Here is a 27,419-nt window from a genome sequence, read left to right as displayed (position 1 = left end):
TGTTAACAAATGGGTCACAGTAACTGTCACAGTGGGTTACAGATATAGTGCCAAGGGCTGGGGTCAGAAGAACAGAGCAGCAATGTAGCACACTACTATCCATGACTGTACCCAGAGGCCCACAGTCAAAATATAGCTAAAGTCTGGAAAGAGGCACACAGTTTGGAGGGGAAATCAAAGGTCAGAGCAAAGAAATAGGTCAAATCTGAGTAGGAAAGTCAAAAGTCTAGGGAGTCAGGGAAAGCTCAAATAACTAAACACACACCAGAGGTCAAAGTAAGCAAATGCTCTAAAATCCAAGGAGAGAGTCTAGGCAGAAAACTTGACTAACTCCAAGAAGGACACTGAGTACGAAGAGCAAAAAGAATCTTGACACTGAGATAGCTCGCCATAAATCTGGAAGCTTTTACATGTTTCCTAGTAGGGCAGGAGTCAATCCTCAGGAGTGATTACTCCAAGGGCCTAGAGGTAAAGGGAAGTAGGAACATTTGAATGAAACAGGTTTTACAAAGGTAGAGAGAAAAGACAGACCAATACTAATTTGGGGTCCTCAAATTTTATATACAAAACCACTTTGTAATTGAAAGCAAAGGAAGCCAGGTGGTGTAGTAGACAGAGCCCTTAGAGTTAGGAGGTTGTTCAGTCTTTCCAGTCGTGTTTGACTCTATGACTCCATTTGGGGTTTTCTTGGCAAAGAAACTGGAATGATCTGCCATTTCCTTCTTCAGTTCATTTCCTCATCTAGATGAGGAAACTGAGGCAAACAAACTTAAGTCACTTGCCATGGGTCACATAGCTAGTTTCTGAGGCCAGATTTGAACTCAGGAAGTGGCATTTTTCTGACTCCAGGCCTGGTACTCTATCTACTGTCCCACCCAGCTGCCCAAGTTCAAAGGAACTGAGGAAGACCTAAGATCAAATCCTGATTTAGATACTTATGAGTCTTGCAGTCCTGGTTAAGTCCATTAACCTCTCTGAGTCTCAGTTTCCTCATCTGTAAAATGAGGGGGTTGCATTCAATAGATGTTAAGTTCCCTTTCTGAATTAAATCCATGTCCTTAATATTTTTCTTGGTCCCACCTCTAAAGCATAAACTTAATCCAGGACTGGAACATAACTGGTACTTAATAAATGGTTATTAATTGATTAATCCATGTGTGGTTACACACTTTTCAATTACTTCTCCTTTTCACACCTTTTCACACATATTGAACAGCTCACATTTACATAATGTTTTAAGGTTTGCAAAGTGATTTACAAACATTATCTCATTTTAGGTAGGGGGGGTTGTTATCCCCATTTTACGGATGAGAAAAGTGAGGCTCAGAGAAGTGTTATGACTTGCCCAGGTGCACACAGCTAGTGTGAAGGGCAGGACCTGAACCTAAGTCCAGACCACTCTAGGTCCACTCCTCTGACTCTCCTGGGGCAATGGTAAGATCCATTAATGTTCTCTGCACAGACAGATGTTTCAGAACCCTTGCTATTTCCCAGCAAAAGGGAACCCTAAGTGTTCTGTCTTCTCCACTAGTGCTCATGATGCTCAGCACTTGGATGTCCTCCAAGTGCCTTCTCTTGCTGCTCTAGGGCCATTGGAACCTGGAGACAATATCAGCACTGTCTGAGATAAAGTAGAATATCTGTGTCCTACTGCTTAAAAACAAACATTCTGAGGCCTTGGTAACCAGGCTTTTAACATAGCCTTTCCTTTTCAATATATTTGTAGTTTAAAAGGGAACAAAAACTTTCTAAATGGAATTATCAGTCAAACGAACTCAATTTACTTTGGCTCCTACTTCAACAAAGAGGAAAGGAATGGCATCTCCTTCTTTCTATAAGAGCCCAGTGACACCACTGGCGTCCTAGATAACTGCACAGAGTAGTTCAGCATATCAGTTGAGGAAGCTATGACTTCTTCATAATCCAGTAGTGTCTATGGTGAGACATAGAGGCATAATCAGTGATCAATAATGGAAAATGTCCTGTGGGCCTCCTGATGATGGACTGGCTCTGTTTTCTTTTTAAACAGAAGTGAAGTGGGAAGTGGGGAGAATGGGGCAGAACCTAAACAGCTTGGAGGGATCCAGAACAATCCTTAAACCTTCTCAGATATGTGTTAGTCACAGAATACCAGAGCTGGAAGTTCTAGTCTAACTCTCTCATTGTACAGCAAAAGACACAAGTCCTGAGAAATTGTGACACGGATCCACTCTATTAGAAAAAGCATACCTGAAAAGATTCTACCATCTTCCTATTACTCTTCTCTCAAAAACTGTTTTCTTCTATCAGATCTATCTATCAAATCAAATGCTCGGCTCTGGAAATTTTCCCTGTTCCCTATATGTGGAATGGTCTCCCTCCTCATCTCTATTGCCTGGTTTCTCCGGCTTCCTTCAAAGTCTCAACTAAAATCCCATCTTCTACAGGAAAGTTTTCTCAATCCCACTTAATTTTAGTACTTTCCCTCTATTAACTATTTCCTATTTGTACTGTATAGAATGCACATAATTGTTTGCTTGTTGTCTCCCCCAGAAGATTATAAGTCCTCAAGAGCAGATCTTTTGACTCTTTTTGTATCCACAGGGCTTAAGCACAGTGCCTAGTACACAGGAGGAGTTTAATAAAGGTTTACTGATTGAAATAAAAAACTATTCTCATTTAAGTCTATTTCTTCTCCTTCAAAGGAAGATGGAAAGGAGCTAGTCACCATCTGGCATGGTGCCCTTAAAGACTGTTTTTAAATTAGTCTTCTCCTTTCTCTTCTCTAAATCAAACAGTCTCACATCCGTCTTTACAGTTCTCATTTTCCAACAATTATATGACTTAGTGGTGCTTAACTCCAACATGTTGAACCCAGAACTGTCCCTAGAACTTGGAAAGGTCTAACCAGATCAGACAAGAGGGGAAAATGTCTTCCTGGCTTGGACAAGATAGGTTCCTATATCTGTTCAAAAGACTGCTCTTGTCACTGAACTCATGGTCATCTTATAGTCCATTATGAACCCTAATGTCCCACGTATATACACATGTGTATACACACACACACACACACACACACACACACACACACACACACACACACAGTCCATCTGATATTTAGCCAGTCTGGCTTTCTTTTCTAGCTAATTACTCTGCCCTCGGCCTTCATGAATTTTACTTCATGCCTGCCTCCATGGCTAAAGTGTATTGCCTGGGCCCACTGCCTTAATGATGTAACTCATTAAGGATGTGGGGCAAATATTGTCACCACACTGACATATCCGTGGAAGACAGAGGCAGAAAATACGTACTGTTGGTATAAAAGGCCAATGCTTTGGGGCAGAGGTGGAGTCAGATAGGCAGTTGACTCCTTGCATCTTGTCCTCCTGATCCAGGACTGACCTCTCTGGTCTGAAGATCTGCTTTGGCACCTGGCTTCCCACCTCCATCCCACATTCTAAATCTAATCTTGGCTTGATTATAGCCTTTTGCATCATGATTCCAATTATTTCTCAAACACTTTCTTTAGGAGCAGAGTTCCCTCTGGTTCTGTCCCCATGATCTTCTCTAATCACTAGCTGAGGACGGGATAGATAATGGCTAAACCAAAAGATACCTTTGCAATTCTGCACTGAGAGCAGTCATGCATCTCTAAATGGAAGTATCTCTTTGAAGGGGACACTATCATTCACATCCATGGCTCCTTCCTTGATCTTGATTTGCCTGGTCTCTCACCTTCACTTCTGCAATTCATTTAAGCCGTTGGAGGGTATGGGGGAAAAAAAAAGGAGTTAAATTTGATACGCTGTCTTTTTACACAATATATTTTCCAACAGAAAAAGCTCATACCCTTATATGTTTAAAAAATTTTGTTTCCTGATTAACAGGAAGGAGGAAAATGTTTTTTAACTTTAATGGTATATTTCTATGCTGTGTTCAATGGTATATTATTTGTAGTTGATCAATGTTTTTCTAATCTCATTTTCCATGGTGCTTCCTGCCGTAACTTGTCTTGGAGTCTGTCTGTCTCTATTTCTACTTTGTCTTCAATTCAGCAGATGTTTATGAGGGAGAGGAAGAGCAGTATTAGGGACACACAGTAAGTACATTTATTGATGGGTCTATAAAACGTACCTTCATTCAGAAATTCTCACTGTGCACATGTTACAAACTAAGTTGGAATGGGAGTCGTCTCTCTGGATTCTAGCTTACAAATATGTATTAATTTTAAAGTATTATAAGAAAATTCCCTGAAATAACCACATTACAGGAAAAAAGTCCTAAGAACAAGAATGTTTTAAAGGAAACAAATGGAAAAGCTATGCCCACGTCTTGATTCATGGGATGCCACAAAGGTACTAAGTCAAGAGCAGAAAGACAATTACCTCCCTCATTTCTGCTTCTGAGAATGTTAATGTCACTCACTTTCTTAGTCTGGCTAATTTAATAATTATGCTATAAGAAATCGGGAAACATTTTAAAATAGACATCCTTGAAAATTAATAACACGAAGCTCAGCATGAACACTGCCAAATGATCAACATACTGCTGCAGTTGAAAACAGTGGCCTCTGTTCCTCTAAGCCTGACATTTAACTTTATTCTTAATGGTTGACAAGAATCAGAATCACAAAGAAGTGCTGCCAAACAACACTGGCCATCATTTCTCCAACCAGTGTCCTTGACCAAAGAATTCAACTGTATGAAAACATGAATGATAGCAGGTCTCTGGGCATTAATTTTTAGCCACACTTTCTAAAGACTTCATTATCTTTTACTCAGCATTAACTTTAAACTTGTCATTAGCTGATGGAGGCCATGGCTTAGAAAAACAAAACAAAACACTAAATACTCTAAATCACATTTATGTTTGGCTTTGGAATATAGCAGATGGTGTTTTTGCAGAATATTTATTTTAATTTCATCTCACCTTGGCAGATAACAGAATGTGAATTCTCTTATCACACATCAGATAGGCAACAAGGGGAAAGAGCCCAAGAGCATCATGGGCAAATCAGGAAAAAAGCTGCCCTGGGATTAGGAACAAGGCCCAGGGAGCCTGCATGTGATTGCACAGCAATCTCAAGGCCCTGAAGAAAAGTCACTGGCTTTGGTCAGATAAGAGAAGGGATTCAATTTAATTCAAGTAAATAAATACAATATTCATTTTTTCCTCAGCAAACAAATCTATTCAATTATTTTGACAAAGAAATGCTAAAGAATTTATAATCTAGAAGGAGAAAATAAGATATGACACTAATCACCATACCATGTGAGAATAGGGAAAGTGCAGAGGAAGTTTCCATGCCACCTCCTTCCCATTTCACTCCACTGTGGGTCTGCTCCCATACAGGGTAGCAGCTGAAGCTGCGGGAGCAGGGCAACTTGCCAAGGGAGAGGCTGTAAAGAGAACAGAGAAGAGAAGGCACAAGGACAGAGCCTTAGGGGGCTCCTACACTGGGGGAGGGAGACACAGAAGCAAGGGAAATAAACAGGAAAGGTGGTCAATCCAAAAGAGGTTGGAAGGTAGGAGGTCAATCCCAAGAGTCTAGTATCATTGAAGATGAGGCAAAAGCAGCATCCAGAAGCAAAAGGGTCCAATGCCACCAAAGGATTAAGGACAATGGGGGTTAAGAAAAGGTTATTGAACTCAATTTGGTATGAAAATCTATCTTACACTATAGGAAAGTAGGGGAGAAGGGGACAAGAAGTGTAAGGGGGATGATAGAAGGGAGGGCAACTGGGAGGAGGGAGTAATTAGAAGTAAACACTTGGGACAAGGACAAAAGAGAAAATAGAATAAATGGGGGGCAGGACAGGATGGAGGGAAATATAGGTAGTCTTTTACAACATGACTATTATGGAAGTCTTTAGCAAAACTACACACATATAGCCTATATTGAATTGCTTGCCTTCTCAGTGGGGATGTGTGGGGAGGGAGGAAGGGAGAGAAATTGGAACTCAAAGATTTAGGAACGAATGTTGAGAATTGTTTTTGCATGCAATTGGGAAATGAGAAATACAGGTAATGTATTAGAAGATAGAAATCTATCTTGCCCTACAAGAAAAGAGAGAAGATGAGGATAAGGGAAGGGAGGGGTATGATAGAAAAGAGGGCAGACTGAGGGAAAGGGTAATCAGAATGCAGGATGTCTCAGGGTGGGGGGAAAGAGGAGATGGGGAGAAAATTTGGAACTCAAAATCTTGTGGTTTAAATGAATGTTAAAAACTAAAAATAAATACAGAAAATAAAAAAGAAAAGGCCATTGGATCTGGGATTAGCTTGCCTTTGAGAAAACATTTTGTAAAGCAAGATCATGACGACTGAACCAAGAATATAACATTCGGCAAGCATTGTTTATGCACCTGTTGTGTGCCAGGCTCTGTACTAGGAGATGGGGATAGGAAGACAAAAAAGAAATAGTCCTTGAAGATAACTCCAAGGAGCTTACTTTTCACACAGAGAAAACAACATACACATCAATAAGTAGAAACGAGGGTAATTTTTGATTGTTTGTACACTACCTTTTCAAAAAATTTAATAATAAAAGGGAGGAGTGAGATTGAGTAATAGGTCAAGAAAGGAGATAACAACTGGAAGAAAGTATTTTTCTTTTTCATTTTGGAGAAGAGAGACCAGAGGATATTTCTAAACAGAAGAGAAACAGCCAGCAGAGAGGAAGAGGCTGAAAATGCAAGAAACAGGAAATGAATGCCGGATGAAAGAAATCCTGATGTGGGAGAATATGGGATCAATGACTCAGATGGTAGAGTTAGCTTTGGAAAGGAGGAAGGTCATCTCCTTGGAAGTGAAGGGCGAATACAAAGGAACTGCAAAGGGTGGAGGCAAAGAGTTTAAGGAGTTAAGGACAGATGGCCTTGATTTCATGAGAGAAATAGAAGCCAAAGCTACCTTCTAAAAGTACAAGGTAAGTGAAAGGAATGGAAGGCAACCAGGACAAGTTCTGGAACAGTCACAGTGGAGCATGCTGAACCATGAGGTCTAGATTGGGGTCTAGATTCTGGCAGTGACAGAACAGGGGTGGGGAGGCTCAAGGGGCCAGAAGTAATCATGAGTATGAAGAGATCTGGTAGAAGTGAAAAAGGGAGAAGGAGCTGTGGTCTGAAGAGAATTTTGGACATCAGAATTTTGGAGGAGGGATAATTGGCAGCATTGGAGAAGTCTTGAAGTGCAGAGGAATGGGCATATCAATGGAAACTGAATACAGATTGATAAACAGATTGAGGTTATTGAAGTTCAAAAAGGATAAGAACAGCTTTGAGGAACAATAAAAAAAATTCCCAAGTGACCTAGCTTTCTGCTTAGTAATGTCATCTATTAAATCTAACGTCAAGGAAGAATTCCTTCTGGGGTCAGAACAGGACAGCCACTTCAGATATTAGATTAGTGAATGTAAAACTATATTTTTTTTTGAAGGTGGGGGGTAACACTTAAGCTTTAGACATCAATTTGGCTTTTTCTTGACTGGGGAATAAGGCTACATTCAATGGCAAACTTAGTTTGTGAGTGGAGAGGGGTGTGGGGGGAGACTCAATATTTTTATCCTGACTCATTCTCTAGAGGTCTCCCAGGAGCTGTGGAACAATGATGTTTTAGTCACACCTTAATTTCCCCTCTCCGGGAAAGAAGACATTGTGACTTACCTCTCATCAGGAGAAAATGAACATGGTTAGCTTTTATTTTATTCGGTGCTCAAGAAGAGTAAGAAATGTTACAGAGCACACCAAAGGACCTTCTGAACTGAATGTAAAAGGGGTCATCTGTAGAAGCACCAGGATTTTTTTATGATTTCCCACGAACTGGAGTGACACCCAAAGATTTATCATTTAAACCCATAGAAGGGGAGCTGTATCTGGCCCTGCCCAACCTTCCACCCAGGAACAACCTACTCCCATGGCTAGGTCAGGAACACAACTGAGAAAACAAAGCCTAACAACTTACTACTCAAAACTGTCTGATTTTGGAAATGAAATACTACCAGTTTATGGCACCACCTCTCCCTCTTCCTATGTGCATTCATTTAAAAATTGCCTATATGTACTACATCACATTAGATGCTGAATGCGAGATAAGAAAAACATATATATGGCCCAATTTCTGCCTTCCAGAAAATTATGACTTTTTCTTACTTTTTAGAAAAAAAATAATTTATTTTATTGATATCTTGTTTTTACATCAACTACATTTCCCAATGTTATCTGGTTCCCCTCGCTTTCCCTGAGAGTCATCCCTTGTAAGAAATAAAGAGAAAAAAGCAGTCCAGCAAAACTATTCAACATATTAAAAAAAGTTTGGAATGACATTTCTTTGAAAATGTTGTAATGATTAAAATAAACAACACTGTCACTTACAACTGAAAACACTCTGCCTCAGAATTATCCCTTGTAATAAATAAGTATAATCAAGCGAAAAAAAAATTAACACACTGGCCATATCTAAAAATGTATCTTCCCTATACAGTACATATTCCCCTAAACTTGCTTCTGAGCTTCCTGATGAAGTACCTTGCCTACCTTTAGTTTACATAAAATGCAGTTTATATAATAATATGTATTGGGAAAAACAAGGGGCTATTAAGTTGAGCATGATTTCTGGATCTCTCATCTAGTGGGCCACAGCAAGGTCTCCCAGAGGTGGGCTTTGAACCTAATTCCTTTGACTCTACACCTAGTACTCTTTCCACTGCACCATAAAGAACAAGCCTGAGTCGTCCTCCCTGGGACCTGGGCCTTATAAGATTAGAAATGGATCTTTCCGTGGCATGTTATCCAGTTATCACATTTCCTCTCCACAAAAGCCTGTGATGTAGATGGTACAAATAAAATGATTCCCACTTTACAGAAGAGGAAACTGAGACCTACAGGAAGTGACTTGTCTAATATCACAGGATCAATCCCAGGTCTCCGCCTCCCGAGTACAGCTTTCTTTCTATTATATCATGCTGTCTTCATTTAAATAGACAGAACATCTCACCTCTGACATGTGGACAGAATGAAAAGCAGGAAGTGCTTTTCAGGGGCACCGTGAGTAGGAGGACTAGGTTACTATGGGGGTCATTTAAGTGAACAAAGTGAAATCTATGTTCAAAAAGCCAAAGGAATAGTTATTTTCCCATTTTTCCAGAAATGGCTAAAATCAATATCCTAAGCCAGATACAATTGGCCTCATACATGATATTTCTAATAATGTTTTCTTCAGTCTTCATGAACATAACTGTACAAGATAAGAGTACAACATTTCTTTTGCAGCTCTTTTTCCTTCTCATATTTTTAAATCCTTTGCATTGCTCTTCTCCCTTGTTTCTCATTTCTCTTTTGACCCACACTCCTCCCCTTTGCTTCTCAAATATTCTCCCACTTGTTGTCACCCAGTTATTTATTACCCTCCTAGATCCAATGCCCCTTCCTGGGTGTGTCTCTTCTTAGAGCCACACTGGCCTGCTTCTTCTAGGGCTCAGCCTCCTTTTGATTGTGCTTGGACCTACATTTTTGTTCTTGTTCTTTACACCCTCCTTTTCATTACTGCATCTGTTTTGGAGGCTTCTTTTTGCCCTCTTCTCTTCTATATATATGCATATATGTGTATGTGTTTGAAGGACAATACACATAAAAACATATACACGCTGCTTTGGAGACCAAAAGGCTTATCTAAACTCCAGATGAGGTCTGTGGCTCTTAATGATGTAGTATCTCTTCCAGAGCAGCTCTAAGTATGCTCAGATTCAGGTCCCTAGACATCTATGCTTTCAGAAGCCAATCCTTAAATGTGTGCCCATCCTTTGTGGGATTAAAGCCCCGAGAAGGCCAGGCTATCGATGTCAAAGGGACAGGCATAAGTGAGAAAAGAATGAAAAAGAGCTGCTTAGTTTGGTCACTGGAATTTTAAAAGTAGGGACTAGAGTTACAAAAAACAGCCTATAAGGTGAAGGACAGGAAGGGCAGGGGCAGCTGCACCTCAATGGGTGACCAACTACCAAAAGGGTGACTACCTATTTATAATTAATCCTCAATCATAAGGCCAAAGCATAAATACCCCAAACTCTCACAATTTCTTAAAATTATATGAGGTCCAGGTAAAAACATGAGTGAGTGAGTATATGTGTGTGTGTGTATGTGTGTGTGTGTGTGTGTGTACAGAGACTACTGAGAAAAACTACAAAGTGTTTATAAAGCCTGGCATCATTCCATTATCTACTTTAAGAGTTAACTCCCAAAGTAAAAGGTGCTACATGTATCCAAGAGTTTCTATGCCAGGGACTGACAAGCTGTTTCCATAGACAATGGGAACCATCTGTTCTGCCTCATAGGTAATGGTGAAATGCCAGTCTCCAACTGAAGCATTCAAACATACATGGAAGCATTTCCGACTTTGAACACATAACAAGAGCCCATTTGTAAACAGAAATTGTAAAACTTTTCTACTTTTAAGCTATTAACCAAAGTGGGGTGCACAATTCCATTTGAAGAACTCCGAAGCAGTCTCTTCCTCTCAAAGAAAACCGAAGTCATTATGGAAGTTTTCACTCAATGGCTCAGGATACTCCTGTGAAAATTTACTCTTCAAGATGAAACCAGAAATTGAGAAGCCCACATTTTAGCTTGCAGAGCAGTTGGCACTCGATTCTGTTAAGACACAATCTCACAAGAATCTTCTTAAGTCATCAAAGAACACCAGAAGTCAATGTTGCGGTACTAGTGCAGCAACTTCTCAACCCTTTGACAGCAACACCCAATTACTCTCAGCTGGTTTGAAGGTGATATCAATAAGGTGGCTTTTTTTTTTTTAAAGAAAGTAAAACAAAGAGTAAAGATAGCATGACAACACTTTTCAAGTAGGTTATTTAAACGATACTTTTCATTGGCTTTCACCCTAAAATACACACGGAACAGTGAAAAGAGTGCTGGATCATGACTCCGAAAAACTGGGTTCAAATCCTGTCTTTTCTGTGTAACCTTGCTCTGAAGACCCTTAACACTATAAATAGGAATTTTTCCTTTCACAATTCCCTCACTGAGAGGCTTTAGGACAGTGTCCCATAGCCACATATGGTGCTGGGGATCATTTCAGAGAGTTTTTTTTTTTCTGAAAAGAAATTTCTAATGGAAATCCTCTCAGAGTTCCTTTAGTACATACCATTGGGTGAACTAATTGGAAATAAGGCACGGAGTTCTTCCTAGCAATGCAGTTCTAGGAGAGGGTACTGAACACCATCTTCTCAAAATATAACTCATATGATTCAATAACACAAAGTGCTACTTTTATTACATCTGTTTCTAAGTTTAGAATCTAAATGAGGTAAAAGCTAGTTTGAACAGGTAAGACTGATTCCACATTTTCAGTCTTTGAGATGGTCCAAAAGGAAAGGTGCATGTTATATATAATCCAATTTAGCTTTTTAGTCAACCTGTACCACTGGTCCTAGGGAGGAAACATCCTCCCTTTAGGCAGCTTGAGACCTGGGCATCAGTGACAGAACACTATGAGAATTCACTGTAGTTTCCTACTACAGCACAGATCTCCCACGGAGTCTGACTCCAGTCCTGTTGCTTTGGAGTCTCCAGTCTCAGTGTTATCTTTCATTCTTGTGACATCACTACATTAGAATCAAGTTACAGTGGAGTCAAGTTACATCCAACTGTGGCTGATCAGACCAATATGAGCTCAGATACTCTGTCACAAGTTGGGCACAAATAGTTCATGTGAACATTTGGGGTAGATTCTCTAAATGTGTGCATCTCACATTTCTTTTGAGCTACTTCAATTTTGCTTTGCTTATAGAACACAGCACCTTCTTTGATATGGGCATGCCATGTTGGGTGGTTCTGTGCCAGTATCTCCTATGTTATCCAATCAATTCCAAAGTTCTTAAGAGAGACCTTGAGAGTAAATTTTTTGCCATGAAATTGGGGTTAAGTGACCAGAGTCACAGAGCTAGTGTCAAATGTCTGAGGCTGGATTTGAATTGGGTCCTTCTGACTCCAGGGCCAGCGCTCTATCCAACTGTACCAGCTTGCTGCCCCTTCTTGTATCACTTCTTCTGACCACCATGTGAGCACTTGCCCTGTGTGAGTTCTTCATAAAACAGTCTTTTTGGCAAGTGTATGTTTGGCATTCAAATGATGTGGCCAGTGCGTTGTAGTTGTGTTCTCTGGGGTAGAGTTTGAATGCTTGGCAGTTTAGTTCAAAAAAGGACCTCAGTATCTGGTATCTTATCCTGACAGGTGATCTTCAGAATCTCCCTAAGCCAATTCGAATGGCAGTGATTCAGTTTCCTGGCATGGAGTTAGTATACTGTTCAGGTTTCACAGGCATACAACGAGATTAACACGACAGCTCTGTACACCTTCAGTTTGTAGTCAGTCTAGCATCTTTTTTCTCCCACACTTTCCTTTGAAGTCTCCCAAACACTGAGCTAGCTCCGTGGTGATGGATGCGTCAACCTCATCAATCTGTACATCCCTAGAAAGTATATTGTCAAAGTAAGTGAACTTACCTACAGCATTCAAAACTCCATTTGCTGTAACCAATGGTTCCATGTATGGAGAGCGTGGTGTTGGCTGATGCAGCACCTGTGTTTCCTTGGTGTCAATTGTTAAGGCAAAATGAGCATAAGCAGCAGAGAATCAATCTACACTTTGCTGCATCTCAGCTTCAGAAGCTGCACAATCATCTGCAAACAAAAAGTCCTGCATCAACACTCTCTTCACTTTGGTCTTGACTTACAGCCTTTTCAATTTACTATCTGAACAATTTACTATCAGGACAGTAGCTGACCTTGACGTTCGTCATCACTCTCCCATACCGTGTGTCTCTTCTCCTTACAATCACACGCTCTATTAAATGCCAATGTTTGCTGCAGTTTTACTGTGTTTAGATAAATGGAAGACAGTGTTGGTGATGAGAAACAAGTGTTCACCTCTATTACTCCCAAGGGCTCCCTGTCATGTCTGGTTGTCTGAGCCTACTCGGGCATTAAAGTCATTCAGGATTAGAAGCTTGTCCTCTTTTTGCACACTGACGAAAAGGGTTTCCAGGTTTTTATAAAATTTTTCTTTGACCTTATCAAGGTTTGTCATGGTGGGAGCACAGGCACTGATGATGGTGGTGTGGTGTTTTCTTGGAAGTGGTAATCGTATTGTCAAGAGGCTGTTTTTCATTCCTTTTGGTAGGTATACAAGCTTGTTGATTAGATTAGTTTGATTGCAAAACCTACACTAGCTTCACAGCACTGCCCTTCTGGAGTGTGGCCACTCCAGAAAAAAACATGTATCCAGCTTTGACTTCAGTAAGTTAGCCTTCATGTGCCATCCTTTCTTCCCTTCAGGGCTATTTGAATGTGATACCTGCTGAGTTCTCTTACCACAAGAACTGCTCTTCTTTAAGGTCTACTGGATTTTGTGTTGTCTATAAGTATGCACATATTTCACGTACTGATAATGAAGAGAATCTTCTTTGCAGAAGTTTCTATACATTTTTTTTTGTGTGTGTTTCAACCAAAGGGTAAGATCCCCAACTACTGAGGTAATCAGGCCAGAGCTGGGTAAGCAGGCAATTTTTAGGGTACCTTTTCTAATTATTTATTTTTAGTTTTCAACATTCTCTTTTATAAGATTTTGAGTTTAAATGTTTCCCTCTCCTCAAGACAGCATGCAATCTAATATAGGTTATACATGTGCAAACATATTTCCACATTAGTCACATTGTAAAGGAAATTAGAACCAAAGGGGAAAAGTGTGAGAAAGAAAAAAATGGGGGGGGGGGAGGAAGAAGGAAAGAGAGAGACAGAGACAGAGAGACAGAGAGACAGAGAGAGAGAGAGAGGGAAAATAGTATGTTTTGATCTGCATTCAGACTCCATAGTTCTTTCTCTGGATGTGGATAGTATTTCCCATTATGCATCTTTTGGAATTGCCTTAGATCACGGCATTGCTGGGAAGAGCTAAGTCTATCAAAGTTGGTCTTCAAACAATGTTGCTATTATTGTGTACAATGTTCTCCTGGTTCTGCTCACTTCACTCAGCATCAGTTCATGTAAGTCTTTCTAGGTTTTTCTGAAGTCCACCTGTTCATCATTTCTTATGGAACAACAGTATTCCATTACATTCATATACCACAATTTGTTCAGTCCTTTCCCAATTGATGAACATCTTCTCAATTTCCAATTCTTGGTCACCATAAAAAGAGCTGCTATAAATATTTTTGTACACGTGGGACCTTTTCTCATTTTTATGATCTCTTTGGTATTGCTGGGTCAAAGGGTATGCAGAGTTTTATAGCCCTTTGGGCATAGCTCCAAATTGCTCTCCAGAATGGTTGGATCAATTCACAACTGTATCAACAGTGCATTAGTGTTCCAATTTTCCCAAATCTTCTCCAACATTTATCATTTTCCTATTTTGTCATGGTAGCCAATCTAATAGGTGTGACGTGGTACCTCAGAGCTGTTTTAATTTGTATTTTTAATCAACAGTGATCTAGAGCATTTTTTCATATGACAATAGATGGATTTAATTTCTTCATCTGAAAACTGCCTGTTCATATCCTTTAACCATTTATTAACTAGGGAATGACCTGTATCCTATAAATTTGACTTAGTTCTCTACATATTTTGAAGTGAGGCCTTTATCTAAAAGATACGAGCTGTAAAAACTGTTTCCCAGCTTTCTGTTTCTTTCTAATTTTGGTTGCATTGGCTTTGTTGGTGAAAAAACTTTTAAATTTAATGTAATCAAAGTTATCCATTTTACATTTTACAATCTTCTCTGTCTCTTGTTTGGTCATAAATTCTTCCCTTCTCCATAGATCTGACAGGCAAACTATTCCTTGGTTTCCTAATTTGTTTATAGTATCACTCTTTATGCCTAAATCGTGTACCCATTTTGACTTTATACAGTGTAAGATGTTGGTGCAGCACCTTTTCTAGCTCCTTCCTCACATGAGGAAGTGAACAGTGCAGTCCTTAAAAGGCTGCTCAGGGGACTGCTGAATTCCACTGCTGTTTCCAGTGAGAAAGCAACCCTATGGTCTGAGCCACCTGTGTGCAGTGTTGTGACTACAGCTCCCAGGGTATCTGCACCTGCTGCTTCATCACTTACTTGTTGCCACAGGCTTTTGAGATAGGTAAAAATGGGAAAATGGTATGGGTGATGTCTTTTGATTCATGCATAAATTAGATTTAGCTGAGGCAGGGTTGCATGAAATTGCCAGCCTCCTTCTCTTCCAGAGTCATCAAAGTTCAGTGGCAGGACAGAGTCAAGATGACTGGCAATGGCTTGAGATGCAGTGGATAATCTTAGTGTCTTTGATGTCTAACCTTCTTCAAGGTGCCTTCATTGTTCTCATATGCCCATTCCACCAGGGGAGTCTTCACATGCTTGGAGTTGACATCCTCTTAACTCACTAACAGGTTTGAGACCCCTCAGTTACCCTCAACATGATTTAGCTCATCTGACGAAGTGGTTTAGTGGGATGTGGCCACTGTACATGCTACAGCTTCTTGGCACAACAGGTAAGAGTTAGGTGAATCAAGTGAACACCAAAGGTGGAAGGCAGCCCTCACTCGAGGTACCAGTATTCCTGAACACACCCTCTACCTATGGTGCATCACAACTACTCAGTGCTGATGGAGCCACATTGATTAGTGATAAGGACATGATCCTAGAGAGATGGGCTGAACACTTCCATAGTGTTTTCAACAGACCATCATCAATCAATGCTGAGGCCATTAACCGTTTACCTCAGGTTGAAGTCAATCCCTCCTTGCTGAACTTCCAACTGAAGAAGAGGTTTTGAGGGCCATCAGGCTCCTTTCATGTGGCAAAGCACCTGGTGCTGATTCTATTCCAGCTGAGATTTACAAGGTAGGGGGATTATTGCTCATACAAAAGTTGACTGAAATTTTCCAGGTTATATGGCAAGAGGATGTTCTTCCTCAGGAGTTCAAGGATGCCTGCATTGTCCATCTCTATAAGGGTAAAGGGAATAGACTGTCCTGTGACAATCACAGGGGGATCTCTCTCTTAGTCATTGCTAGCAAAATTCTTGCTAGAATAGGCTGATCCTTCACCTGGAAAATGGTCATCTACCTGACAGCCAGTGTGGCTGCAGAAAGGGCAGAGGAGCTGTCGACATGGTGTTTGCTGCCCAACAACTCCAGGTGAAATGCCAGGAGCAGAACGGAGATCTCTACACAACGTTTGTAGATATGACCAAGGCCTTTGACACTGTTAGTCATGAGGGCTTATGGAAAATTATGTCAAAATTTGGTTGCCTGGAGAAGTTCATCAATATCATACGTCAATTTCACGATGGCATGTTTGCCCAGGTTCTGGATAGTGGACAATGCTCTTGTGCCTTCTCAGTCACCAATGGAGTGAAACAGGGCTGTGTGCTTGCTCCCATGTTTTTTAGCATGATGTTTTCAGCCATGTTGTCAAATGTTTCCAATGAGGATAAATATGGTATCAAGATCAAACACCCTACTGATGGTAAGTTCTTCGATTTGAAAAGGCTACAAAAGCCAAGACCAAAGTGGAGGGAGTGTTGGTACACGATTTGCTGTTTGCAGATGATTGTGCACTCAATGCAGCCTCTGAAGCTGACATGCAATGAAGTATGGATCAATTCTCTGCTATCTGTGCTAATTTTAGCCTAATAATTAACACCAAGAAAACACAGGTGTTCCATCAGCCACCACCACACCATCCACATGTGGAGCCATCGGTTACAACAAATGGAGAAGTTTTGAATGCTGTGGATAAGTTCACTTACCTTGGTAGTGTACTTTCCAGGGATGTACACATTGACAATGAGGTTGATGCATACAATGCCAGAGCTAGCTCAGTGTTTGGGAGGCTCCGAAGAAAGGTTTGGGAGAGAAGAGGTATTAGACTGACTATCAAATTGAAGGTCTACAGAGCCATTGTGCTGACCTCATTGTTATATGTCTGTGAAACATGGACAGTCTACCAATGCCATGCCAGGAAAACTGAATCACTTCCATTTGAACTGTCTTAGGAAGATTCTGAGGATCATCTGGCATGATAAGGTGACAGACACTGAAGTCCTTACTCAAGCTGAACTGCCAAATATTCAAACAATGCTTCAGAGTGCGCAACTCTGATGGGCTGGCCACATTGTTCGAATGCAAAATGTATGCTTGTCAAAAAGACTATTTTATAGAGAACTCACATGGGGCAGGTAATCACATGGTGGTCAGAAGAAGTGATACAAGGACTCTCAAGGTCTCCCTCAAGAACTTTGGAATTTCACTGTGCAACATGGGAGATACTGGCACAGGTTTGCTCAGCATAGCATGCCCACATCAGAAAGGGTGCTGTGCTCTATGAGCAAAGCAGAATTGAGATGGCACAAAGAACATGTAGGATGCGCAAATTTGGAGTAACCACACCAAATATTCACACGGACTATCTGTGCCCAACTTGTGGTGGTGCATTCCAAGCTTGTATTGGTCTGATTAGCCAGTTGGACACACTGAAATTCCACTTTATCATGGTGATGTCATTTTGGTCCTCTTCGAGAACAAAGGACAACAACCAACTACACTACTCAATTCCAATGTCTTAAGGAAGCTCCAAGACCTTTGAGTGTTTGGACTGCCATCCCAGGAAGGATGACTCCTGGAAATCTACCATCACAATACTTGAGGTGTATCAAAGTTAATAAGATGCAAGTATGTAAAAGACATCTTTATTATGGCTCAAACATGATACATATCAGGTACTGGGTTCCTTTGGGTCACATGTTTATTAGGCAGGACACAGAAAAACTGGAAGGAATCTAGGAAGTAGCTATACAGATGATTAAAGATATGGTAAATTAGGCCACATCTGAAAAGGTAAAAAGCTTCAGTTTTCTCATTTGTAAAATGAGGTGGCTGAACTAGATGGCCTGAGGCCCTTCCTACATCTAGAGCTATTTAATGTGGAGGAGATAAGACTAAAGACTAACTTTATTACCTTCCAGATCGATGCAGGAGGGATAGAAAAGGATTTCTCTAAGAGGTATACTAATCTGTTGTTTTCCCAACTGAAGAATCTACTACAGACAAAGGAAAAGGGCTACGTTAAAAACAGAAGAGATTTCAGTTACAAAAGAAATTTTATTATAAGTATGATGAAGTAGAGAAGAGAAGGCAACTGATGAAGTGTTTAGAATATCTATACTGGCAGAACTCACTCTGTGCAGATCACACCCTTGGCTACTACAGCCTACAGTACTTTGACTTCCTTCAGCGTGCCTTTTGCTTAATGTGCCTATCCTGAATAACATCTCTGTGCTCAATATCATGCTTGTTGCTATGGGAAGTAGAAAAAAACCAGGGCATCATCTCAACCTCTCAGAGTATTTATAATGATCCCATTCAGAAGAAAGGGTTTGACTCACATAGAGGGGGAAGAAAGTTCATGAGACAGGATAAAAGCAATTGTTATAATCTATGGTCCGGAAGAGATCTGTGGGCTGGTCTCATCAGGAAGGGCTTCTCTGAAGGTACAGGAACTTCACCTAGGCTTTGAAAAGGAGGTTAGATTTAAAATGGCTAAGGGCAAGGGAAGGTGGTGAGGAAGGAAGAGCATTCCAAAAAGCGAAGACATTCATTCCTTGAATCTGAGATATGGTGGGCGACTGAGAGAATTCCCAGGCTCTGACAGTGGCCATGAAGAGTGAGGCAAGACCAAACTGGAGAGATGAGAGCCATACTACAACAGCCCTCAACTTCTAGGAGGAGGAGTTTTGCCATAATCTGATAGTCAATAGAAAAGTTCTTGTTTAGGCGAGAGACAGGAAGAAAATTGTTTTTGGAAGGAAAAAGCTGCCCAGGTGTGTGGGGAAGTTTGGAGTAGGAAGATGAGGCCAGAAACAGGTGTGAGGTTGGAAGTGAGGGCAGCTGGAATAGAAAGTGTGTGAGGAATGGAGAATCTCAAAGTAAAAATGGAGAAGATGGCACTCTGACTGCATGTATCACATGTCACTGTGTGAGAGATCATGAACTCCCTGAAGGATGGACGATAAGTGACCAGGGACAGATGAAGCAAAGAGCAGAAGCAATAATCACTCTAAGCCAGAGAAGTGCATCCCTCTAGAACAGCCCAGTGAAGCCTATGGGCTTCTCACGATAATGTTTTAGATCTCATAAAATAAAATATAAAATTACAAAGCAGAATGATGCTATTGCTGAAGAAGAGAAAACAAAACACAGCCGAGGATGTTAAACCGGCTATCGTCAATTCCTGGAAAGATATTCCAAAGCTAAACCTAGAACTAGGGAATTATCTGAACCGCCATTCATTTTCCCGAGTGCAGTCAACTGCAGCTCTCCCTGTCAGACAAGCAAGAGTCCACCTAGCACACGGCACCCTAAACAATAGCCCAAAAGGTAGCTGTGGAGACTCCTTTGCAAGGTATCTCCAAGAATAGCTCAGAAACTTATTGATCAGGTATATGGTTGGTTGATTGTTGTCTTTCATGCTCAAAGAAGACCAAAAAAACACCACTATGTTGGGGTCAAGGTAGAGTGTGTCCAACTGTGGCTGATTAGACTAATATGAACTCTAAAGGCCCTACTACAGGTCAGGTGGAGCCATCTCTAAATTTGCATACCTCACATTTCTTTTGAGCTACTGTAATTCTGTTTTGCTCACAAAGCACAGTGCCTTTTTTGATGTGGGTACACCATGGAGGGTGGTGCTCTGCCAGTGTCTCCCATATCTCAAAATTGACCCCAAAGTTCTTTAGAGAGACTTTGAGAATGTCCTTGTAATGCTTCTTCTGACTTCCGTGTGAGGGCCTGCCTTGTGTGAGTTCTCCATAAAATAGTCTTTTAGACAAGTTTGGCATTCTAATAATGTGGCCAGCCCATTGATGTTGACCTCACTACAGCAGAATTTGAAAGCTTGGCAGAGTTCAGCTTAAGAAAGGACCTCAGTGTCCAGCACCTTATCTTGCCAGATCTGAATCTCCCTGAGACAATTCAAATGGAAGTGATTCAGTTTCCTGGCATGGTGCTGGTACACTGTCCAGGTTTCACAGGTGTATAACCATGATATCAGCACAAGAGCTCTGCAGACTTTCAGTTTCATAAGTAGCTCAATATCTTTTCTCTCCCACATTTTCCTTCAGTCACCCAAACATCGAGCTAGTTGTGGCAATTTATGAGTCAACCTCGTCATCTATGTGTACATCCTTGGAAAGTAAATTGCCAGGGTTAAGTGATCTTATCCATAGCATTCATGGTTCCACATATGCATGGTACAGAGCTGGTTGGTGGAGAAGCTCTGTTTTCTTGGTGTTGTCAGGCCAAAATTAGCGTAAGTGGCAAAAAATTGATCAATACTCTGGGCATCTCAGCCTCACAGGCTGCACTGAGCACACAATTACCTGTGAACAAAGCCACAAACCAATTCACCTGCCACTTCAGTTTTGGCTTATAGCCTTTTCGAGTTAAATAATTTACCATCAGTGCAGTAGCTAGCTTTGATGCCATTTTTGTACTCATTAAAGGCATCCAACAAAATGGCTGAAAACATTGTGCTAAAAAAAACATGTGAGCAAGCACAAAGCCCTGCTTCATTCCACTGGTGATTGAGTGGGAAAGCATGAGAGTATAGTCCATTATCAAGAATTCATGCAAGCATGTCACTGTGGAAGTGGTATACAATACTGATGAACTTCTCTGGGCAACCAGATTTTGCCATGATCTTCCACAAGACCTCAGGACTGAGAATATCAAAGGCCTTGGTCAGATCAATGGGCATTGTGTACAGACCTCTTTTGTGCTCCCAGCATTTCTCCTAGAGTTGATGGGTAGCAAACACCATATAAGCCCACTGACTCTCAGACAGATGACCAGCTTCCAGGTGAAGGATCAGCCTGTTAAGGAGGACTCTAGCAAGAATCTTAGCAACATTGACTAAGAGACAGACCCCTCTGTCACGTCACAGGAGAACCTATCTCCCTTTCCTTTATAGAGATGGCAATGGAAGCATCCTTGAACTCCAGGGAGAATCACCTCCTCTTGTCATATAACCTGGATAATTTTAGTCAGCTTTATATGAGCAGTGGATCCCTTGCCTCATAAATCTTCTCTGGAATGGAATCAGCACCAGGAGCTTTGCCATACAAGAAGCCATATGGCATTCAAAACCTCTCCTTCGGCTGGAAGTTTGGCTAGAAAGGCACTGACTTCAACCTGAGGTAAATAGTCAATAGCCAGCATTGGTTGATGATGGTCTATTGAGAACATTATGGAAATGTTCAGCCTATCTCTCCAGAAGCATGTTCTTATCCCTAATCAATGTGGTTCCATGGACAATGAGTAGTTGATATGCACCACAGGTCTTTGATACATAAGCAGCTTTCATGGCATCATAAATGCACTTTGAATTGTTACTATCAGCATAAAACTGAATTTCATCCACCTTCTGAGCCAAGAATTCTGCATGTCTCTAAGTTTCACTTGCACTTTACTTGTGATGTGGTTAAATGCTGCCTTCTCAGAGACAGACAAACTATCCCACTGGTAAACCTTGCAGAGTTCTTGTTTTTTGTTTAGTAATTTCCGAATTTCCCCATCATACTGGAAATGATGTTTGTGAATGTTCTGGCCCAGCTGATTAAATGCAATGTTGTAAACCAGATCTCTAAAAGCTTCCCACTCCTTTTCTATTCCACTGTTGCCAACTCTATGTTGGCTTAGTCTTCCCACCAAGTTAGGAACAAACTGCTGACCTGGAGAAAAACTAATCCATTGACGTTAAATCTTCTGGTAGTCATCTTGCCTTGGGGCCACTGCTTGCTTTAGAGAGGATATATTTATGTTTGGTACAGCACTCTGGAAAACACATTTCTTTAACACTCACATTCTATCTGTCTCTTCTCCTTACAGTGGCATAGTCTATTAAATGTCAATGTTTACTGTGAGGGTGCATCCATGAAGTTTTATTGCATTTAGGTAAATGAGAAGGTCGTAATGTTCACAAGTTTTCAGTATAAGTGACCACTGCTTGTGCTGTTTCCTACTCCATTCCTCTCAAGGACTCCCTGTTATGTCTGGAAGACTGCGCCTACTCTGGCATTAAAGTTACCAAGAATTAGAAGTTTGTCAACAAAAACTCATTATTTGACAAAAACTGCTGGGAAAATGGAAAAACATTATGGAAGAAACTAAGTATAGACCAACATCTCACACTGTATACTAAAATAAGTTCAAAATGGGCATGGTTTATACATAAAGGGTGATACCATAAGCAAACAAGGAGAGTATGGAATAGTTTATGTCAGATCTATAGATAAAGGAAGAATTTAAGACCAAAGAAAATATAGAGAGCATTACAAAATGCAAAACAGATTTTTATTATATAAAATTTTAAAAGTTTTTGTACAATGTAACCAAAAGTAAAAGGAAAGCAGAAAACTGGGGGGAAATGTTTTTACAGCAAGTATCTCTGACAAAGGCCTCATTTTTCAAATGTGTAGAGAACTGAGTCAAATTTATTATAAGACTACAAGTCATTCCCCAATTGATAAAATGATAAAAAGATATGAACATGTAGTTTTCAAACAAAGAAATCAAAGCCATCTATAATCATATGAAAAAATACTCAAAATTACCACTGATTGGAGAAATGCAACTTAAAACAAATCTGAGGTGCCACCTCATACCTGTCAGATTGGTTAATATGACAAAAATGGAAAATGATGGATGTTAGAAGGGATGTGGGAAAACTAGAACATTAATGCACTGTTGGTAGAGTTGTGAACTGATCCAACCATTACAGAGAGTAATTTGGAACTATGCCCAAAGGGCTATAAAATTGTGAATATCCTTTAATCCAGCAATATCACTATTAGTCTATATCCAAATATATATATAAAGGGGGGAAAGGACCTATTTGCAGAAAAATATTTATAGCAACTCTTTTTGTGGTGGCTAAGAACTGGAAGTCCAAGGGATGCCCAGAAATTGGGGACTGGCTAAACAAGATGGTACGTCAGATTTGTTTTAATTTTCATTTCTCTAATCAATAGTGATTTCAAGCATTTTTTCACGATTATAGATAGCTTTGATTTCCTTGTCTGAAAACTGTTCATATCTTTTGACCATCATTTGGGGAATAACTTTTATTCATTTTTTTATAATAAATCATGAAGTAATTTATTTTTTTATTAATTCATTCAGTTTTAAGTTTTCAATACTTCCACAAGATTCTGAGTTCCAAATTTTCTCCCCTTCTTTCCCCTCCCCTCACCCCAAAACATCATGCATTTTGATTACTCCTCCCAATTTGCTTTCCCTTCTATCACATTCCCCATCTTCTCTTATCCCCTTCCCCTCCAATCTCTTGTAGGGCAAGATAGATTTTTACACCCCATTGCTGTATGTCTTATTTCCCAGTTGCATGTAAAAACAATTTTTAACATTTGTTTTTAAAACTTTGAGTTCCAAATTCTTTCCCTTCCTTCCTCCCCACCTACTCCCATTGAGAAGCCAAGCAATTAGATATAGGTTACATATGTGTAGTCATGCAAAACACTTCCATAAGTCATGTTGTGAAAGACTGTATTTCCCTCCATCCTATCTTGCCCCCCATTTATTCTATTTGCTCCTTTGATCCTGTCCCTCCTCAAAAGTATTTACTTCTGATTACCCCCTCCTCCCATTTGCCTACTCTTCTATCATGTGCCCCTTATCCCCTTTCCCCTACTTTCCTGTAGGGTAAGACAGATTTTCATACCTAATTGAGTGTATATGTAATTCTCTCCTTAAACCAAATCTGATGAGAGTAAGGTTCACTCCTTCCTTCTCACCTCTTTCTCTTCACTGAAAAAGCTTTTTCTTCCTCTTTTATAAGGTAATTCACCCCATTCTACTTCTAACTTTCTCCTCCCAATGTATTCCTCTCTTAATTTTATTCTTTAGATATCATACCTTCATATGTAACTCACTCTGTGCCCTCTATCTATGTGTGTGCGTGTGTGTGTGTGTGTGTGCATGTGCGTGTATTCCTTCCAACTACCCTAACACTGAGAAAACTCTCAAGAGTTACAAATATTATCTTTCCATATAGGAACTTTCCAGCTCAACTTTATTAAGTCCCTTATGATTTCTCTTTCCTGTTTACTTTTTCATTCTTCTCTTGATTCTTGTGTTTGAAAGTCAAATTTTCTACTCAGCTCTAGTCTTTTCATCAAGAATGCTTGAAAGGCCTCTACTTCATTGCATGTCCATTTGTTTCCCTGAAGTGTTTTACTGGGCAGGTGATTCTTGGTTTTAATCTTAGCTCCTTTGACCTCTGGAATATCATATTCCAAGAACCCTAACCCTTTGATCCCTTAATGTAGAAGCTGCTACATCTTGTGTTGTCTTGATTGTGTTTCCACAGTACTTGAATTGTTTTGTTTTGTTTTTGGCTGCTTGCAATATTTTCTCCTTGACCTGGGAACTCTGGAAATTGGCTATAATATTCCTAGGAGTTTTCCTTTTCAGATCTCTTTCAGGAGGTGATCCGTGGATTCTTTCAATTTCCATTTTGCCGTCTGGTTCTAGAATATCAGGGCAATTCTCCTTGATAATTTCTTGAAAGATGATTTCCAGGCTCTTTTTTTTGATCATGGTTTTCAGGTAGTTCAATAATTTCTAAATTCTCTCTCCTGGATCTATTTTCCAGGTCAGTTGTTTTTCCAATGAGATATTCACACTGTCTTCTATTTTTTCATTCTTTTGGTTTTATTTTATAATTTCTTGATTTCTCATAAAGTCATTAGCTTTCATTTACTCCATTCTAATTTTTAAGGAATTATTTTCTTCAATGAGCTTTTGGACCTCCTTTTCCATTTGGCCAATTCTGCTTTTTAAGGCATTCTTCTTCTCATTGGCTTTTTAGGCCTCTTTTGCCATTTGGGTTAGTCTATTTTTTAAGGTGTTATTTTCTTCAGCATTTTTTTGGGTCTTCTTTAGCAAACTGTTGACTTGTTTTTCATGATTTTCTTGCATCACTCTCAATTCTCTTACCAATTTTTCCTGTATTTCTCTTCCTTGATTTTCAAAATCCTTTCTGAGCTCTTCTATGGCCTGAAACTAGTTCATATTCTTCTTGGAGGCTTTGGATGGAGAAGCTTTGACTTTGTTGTCTTCTTCTGGTTGTATGTTTTGATATTCCTTGTCACCACAGTAAGATTCTATAGTCTGACTTTTTCATGACTTTTGAGCTCTTTGTCAAGGTAGTTCTCTGCTTTCAGTGAAGGTGGGGGGTTTTGTGCAGCTGTATGCAGAAATACTTCTAGAGACCTGCAAATTTTCAGCTCTTCCAAGGTTGTACTATCAAAGGAGAGGTGTTTACTCCTTTCCTGATTTGTGCTCTGGTCTGTGAGTGACCTCAGGCACTCTGTTCTGCCTTGGAACTGTGAGGAGGATTCCCTCTCCATTGCTGCCACAAGCTCCGCCACATCAGCACTCCTCCTCACCCTAGGATCACCACTGCAACGCAGATTCAAGCAGGGCAAAGCAAGAGAATCCTACCGCAGCACTGGCAAAGAGATCTCTACAATCCTACTCTGATCAGTTCCTCAATCTCCCCACAACCTGTGGGCCTAGAGCTCCAGAAACAGCTGCTGCTGTAGCCACCACAAGTTCCCTCCACCACCCCATGGCTGGGGGCCAGGCGGTGCTCCTGTCTCACACAGGATGGACAAGGCTTTTACTACTGACCTTCCAAGTTGTCTTTGGCATTTCAGGATTGACAAGTCTGGAAAACATCACAGCTGCCAGGGATTCAGTCCCCTGAGGCCTGCTCTGGTACCATCTGTGCAAGCATAGCCCACTAGCTGAACTGTGCTCTACTCACAGTCTGGTGCAATAGACACTTCCTGTTGACCTTCTAGGCTGTCGTAGGCTGGAGATTTGTTTCACTCTGTCATTCTGTGGGTTCTGCTGTTCTAGAATTTATTTAGAGTCATTTTTATACGGTTCTCTCTATCTATGTATATCCCTTTTATATATCATAATAAATATACAATTCTCAAGCTTAACAAGAAACATCTTCCCTTTTAGGGATGTAAACAGTTTACCCACATTGAAGTACAAGTTTTTTTTTCCCCCTCCAGTTATCTTTTTATGCCTCTCTTGAGACCTGCATTTGAAGATTGAATTTTCTATTGAGCTCTGGCCTTTTCATCAGGAAGGTCTAGAAATCCCTTATTTCACTGAATGTCCATCTCCTTGACTGAAATATTATGCTCAACTTTGCTGGGTAATTGATCCTCGGTTGTAGTTCCAGCTCCTTTGCCTTACAGAATATCGTATTCCAATCCCTCTGATCTTTTAATGTAGAAGCTGCAAGGTCCTGTGTGACCCTGACTGTAGTTTCTGGATATTTGATTTGTTTCTTTCTGGCTGTCTGTAGTATTATCTCCTTCATTTGACAGTTCTGGAATTTGCCCATGATATTCCTTGATGTTTTTAGTTTGGGATCCCTTTCAGGAAGTGAACAGTGGATTCTTTTGATGACTCTTTTGCCCTCTGGATCTAGGACTTCTGGGCAATTTTCCTTGATGATTTCTTGGAAGATATTGCCCAGGCTCTCTTTTTCATCATGGCTTTCTGGTAGACCAAAAATCCTTAGATTTTCTCTCTTGGATCTATTTTCCACATCAGTTGTTTTTCCAATTAGATATTTTACATTTTCTTCTGTCTTTTTCATTATTTAGATTCTGTTTGACTGATTCTTGATGTCTCACAGAGTCATTAGCTTCTACTTGCCTGATTCTAATTTTTTAAATTTAAATTTATTTATTTAAGTTTTCAACACTCATTTCCACAAAATTTTGGGTTCCAAATTTTCTCCCTTGCCCCCACCCCAAAACGCCAAGCATTCTAATTACCCCTATCACCAATCTGCCCTCCCTTCTAACATTCCTCCCTTCCCTTATCCCCATCTTCTCTTTTGTCCTGTAGGGCAAGATAACTTTCTATACCCCATTACCTGTATTTCTCATTCCCTAGTTGTATGTAAGAACAATACTCAACAGTTGTTCCTACACCTTTGAGTTCCAACTTCTCTTCCTCCCTCCCTCCCCACCCATCCCCTTTGAGAAGGCAAGCAATTCAATATAGGTCATGTCTGTGTAATTTTGCAAATGACTTTCATAACAGTCATGTTGAATAAGACTAACTACATTTCCCTCCATCCTATCCTGCCCCCCATTTCCTCTGCTCTCTCTTTTGACCCTGTCCCTCCCCAAGAGTGTTGATTTCTAATTGCTCCCTCCTCCCACTGCCCTCCCTTCCATCATCCTCCCCACGCTGCTTATCCCTTTCTCCCCCACTTTCCTGTATTGTAAGATAGGTTTTCATACCAAAATGAGTGTGCATTTTACTCCTTCCTTTAGTCGAATGTGATGAG

The 27,419-nt window shown here is 40.3% G+C and overlaps 1 protein-coding gene across 4 annotated transcripts in view; it reads right to left on the bottom strand.

Moving 5' to 3' along the window:
* The window catches only part of POC1A (POC1 centriolar protein A), a 180,428-nt gene that overhangs the window by 9,740 nt on the left and 143,269 nt on the right, over positions 1 to 27,419 (bottom strand). For 2 of the 4 annotated variants that reach the window (XM_072650258.1, XM_072650255.1), the window contains exon 11: positions 5,220 to 5,378. The exons of the other annotated variants lie outside the window; for them this stretch is intronic. In XM_072650258.1, the coding sequence (XP_072506359.1) occupies positions 5,235 to 5,378 (144 nt within the window). In that variant the 3' untranslated portion in view covers positions 5,220 to 5,234. Of the gene's footprint in view, positions 1 to 5,219; positions 5,379 to 27,419 lie in introns of those variants that run through there. 4 annotated transcript variants of the gene reach the window in all.

The sequence above is a fragment of the Notamacropus eugenii genome, chromosome 1 (assembly GCF_028372415.1).
Source record: "Notamacropus eugenii isolate mMacEug1 chromosome 1, mMacEug1.pri_v2, whole genome shotgun sequence".
NCBI classification, from domain to species: domain Eukaryota; kingdom Metazoa; phylum Chordata; class Mammalia; order Diprotodontia; family Macropodidae; genus Notamacropus; species Notamacropus eugenii.
The sequence above is the reverse complement of the archived record's forward strand: the minus strand, read 5'-3'. Positions and strand labels throughout refer to the sequence as shown.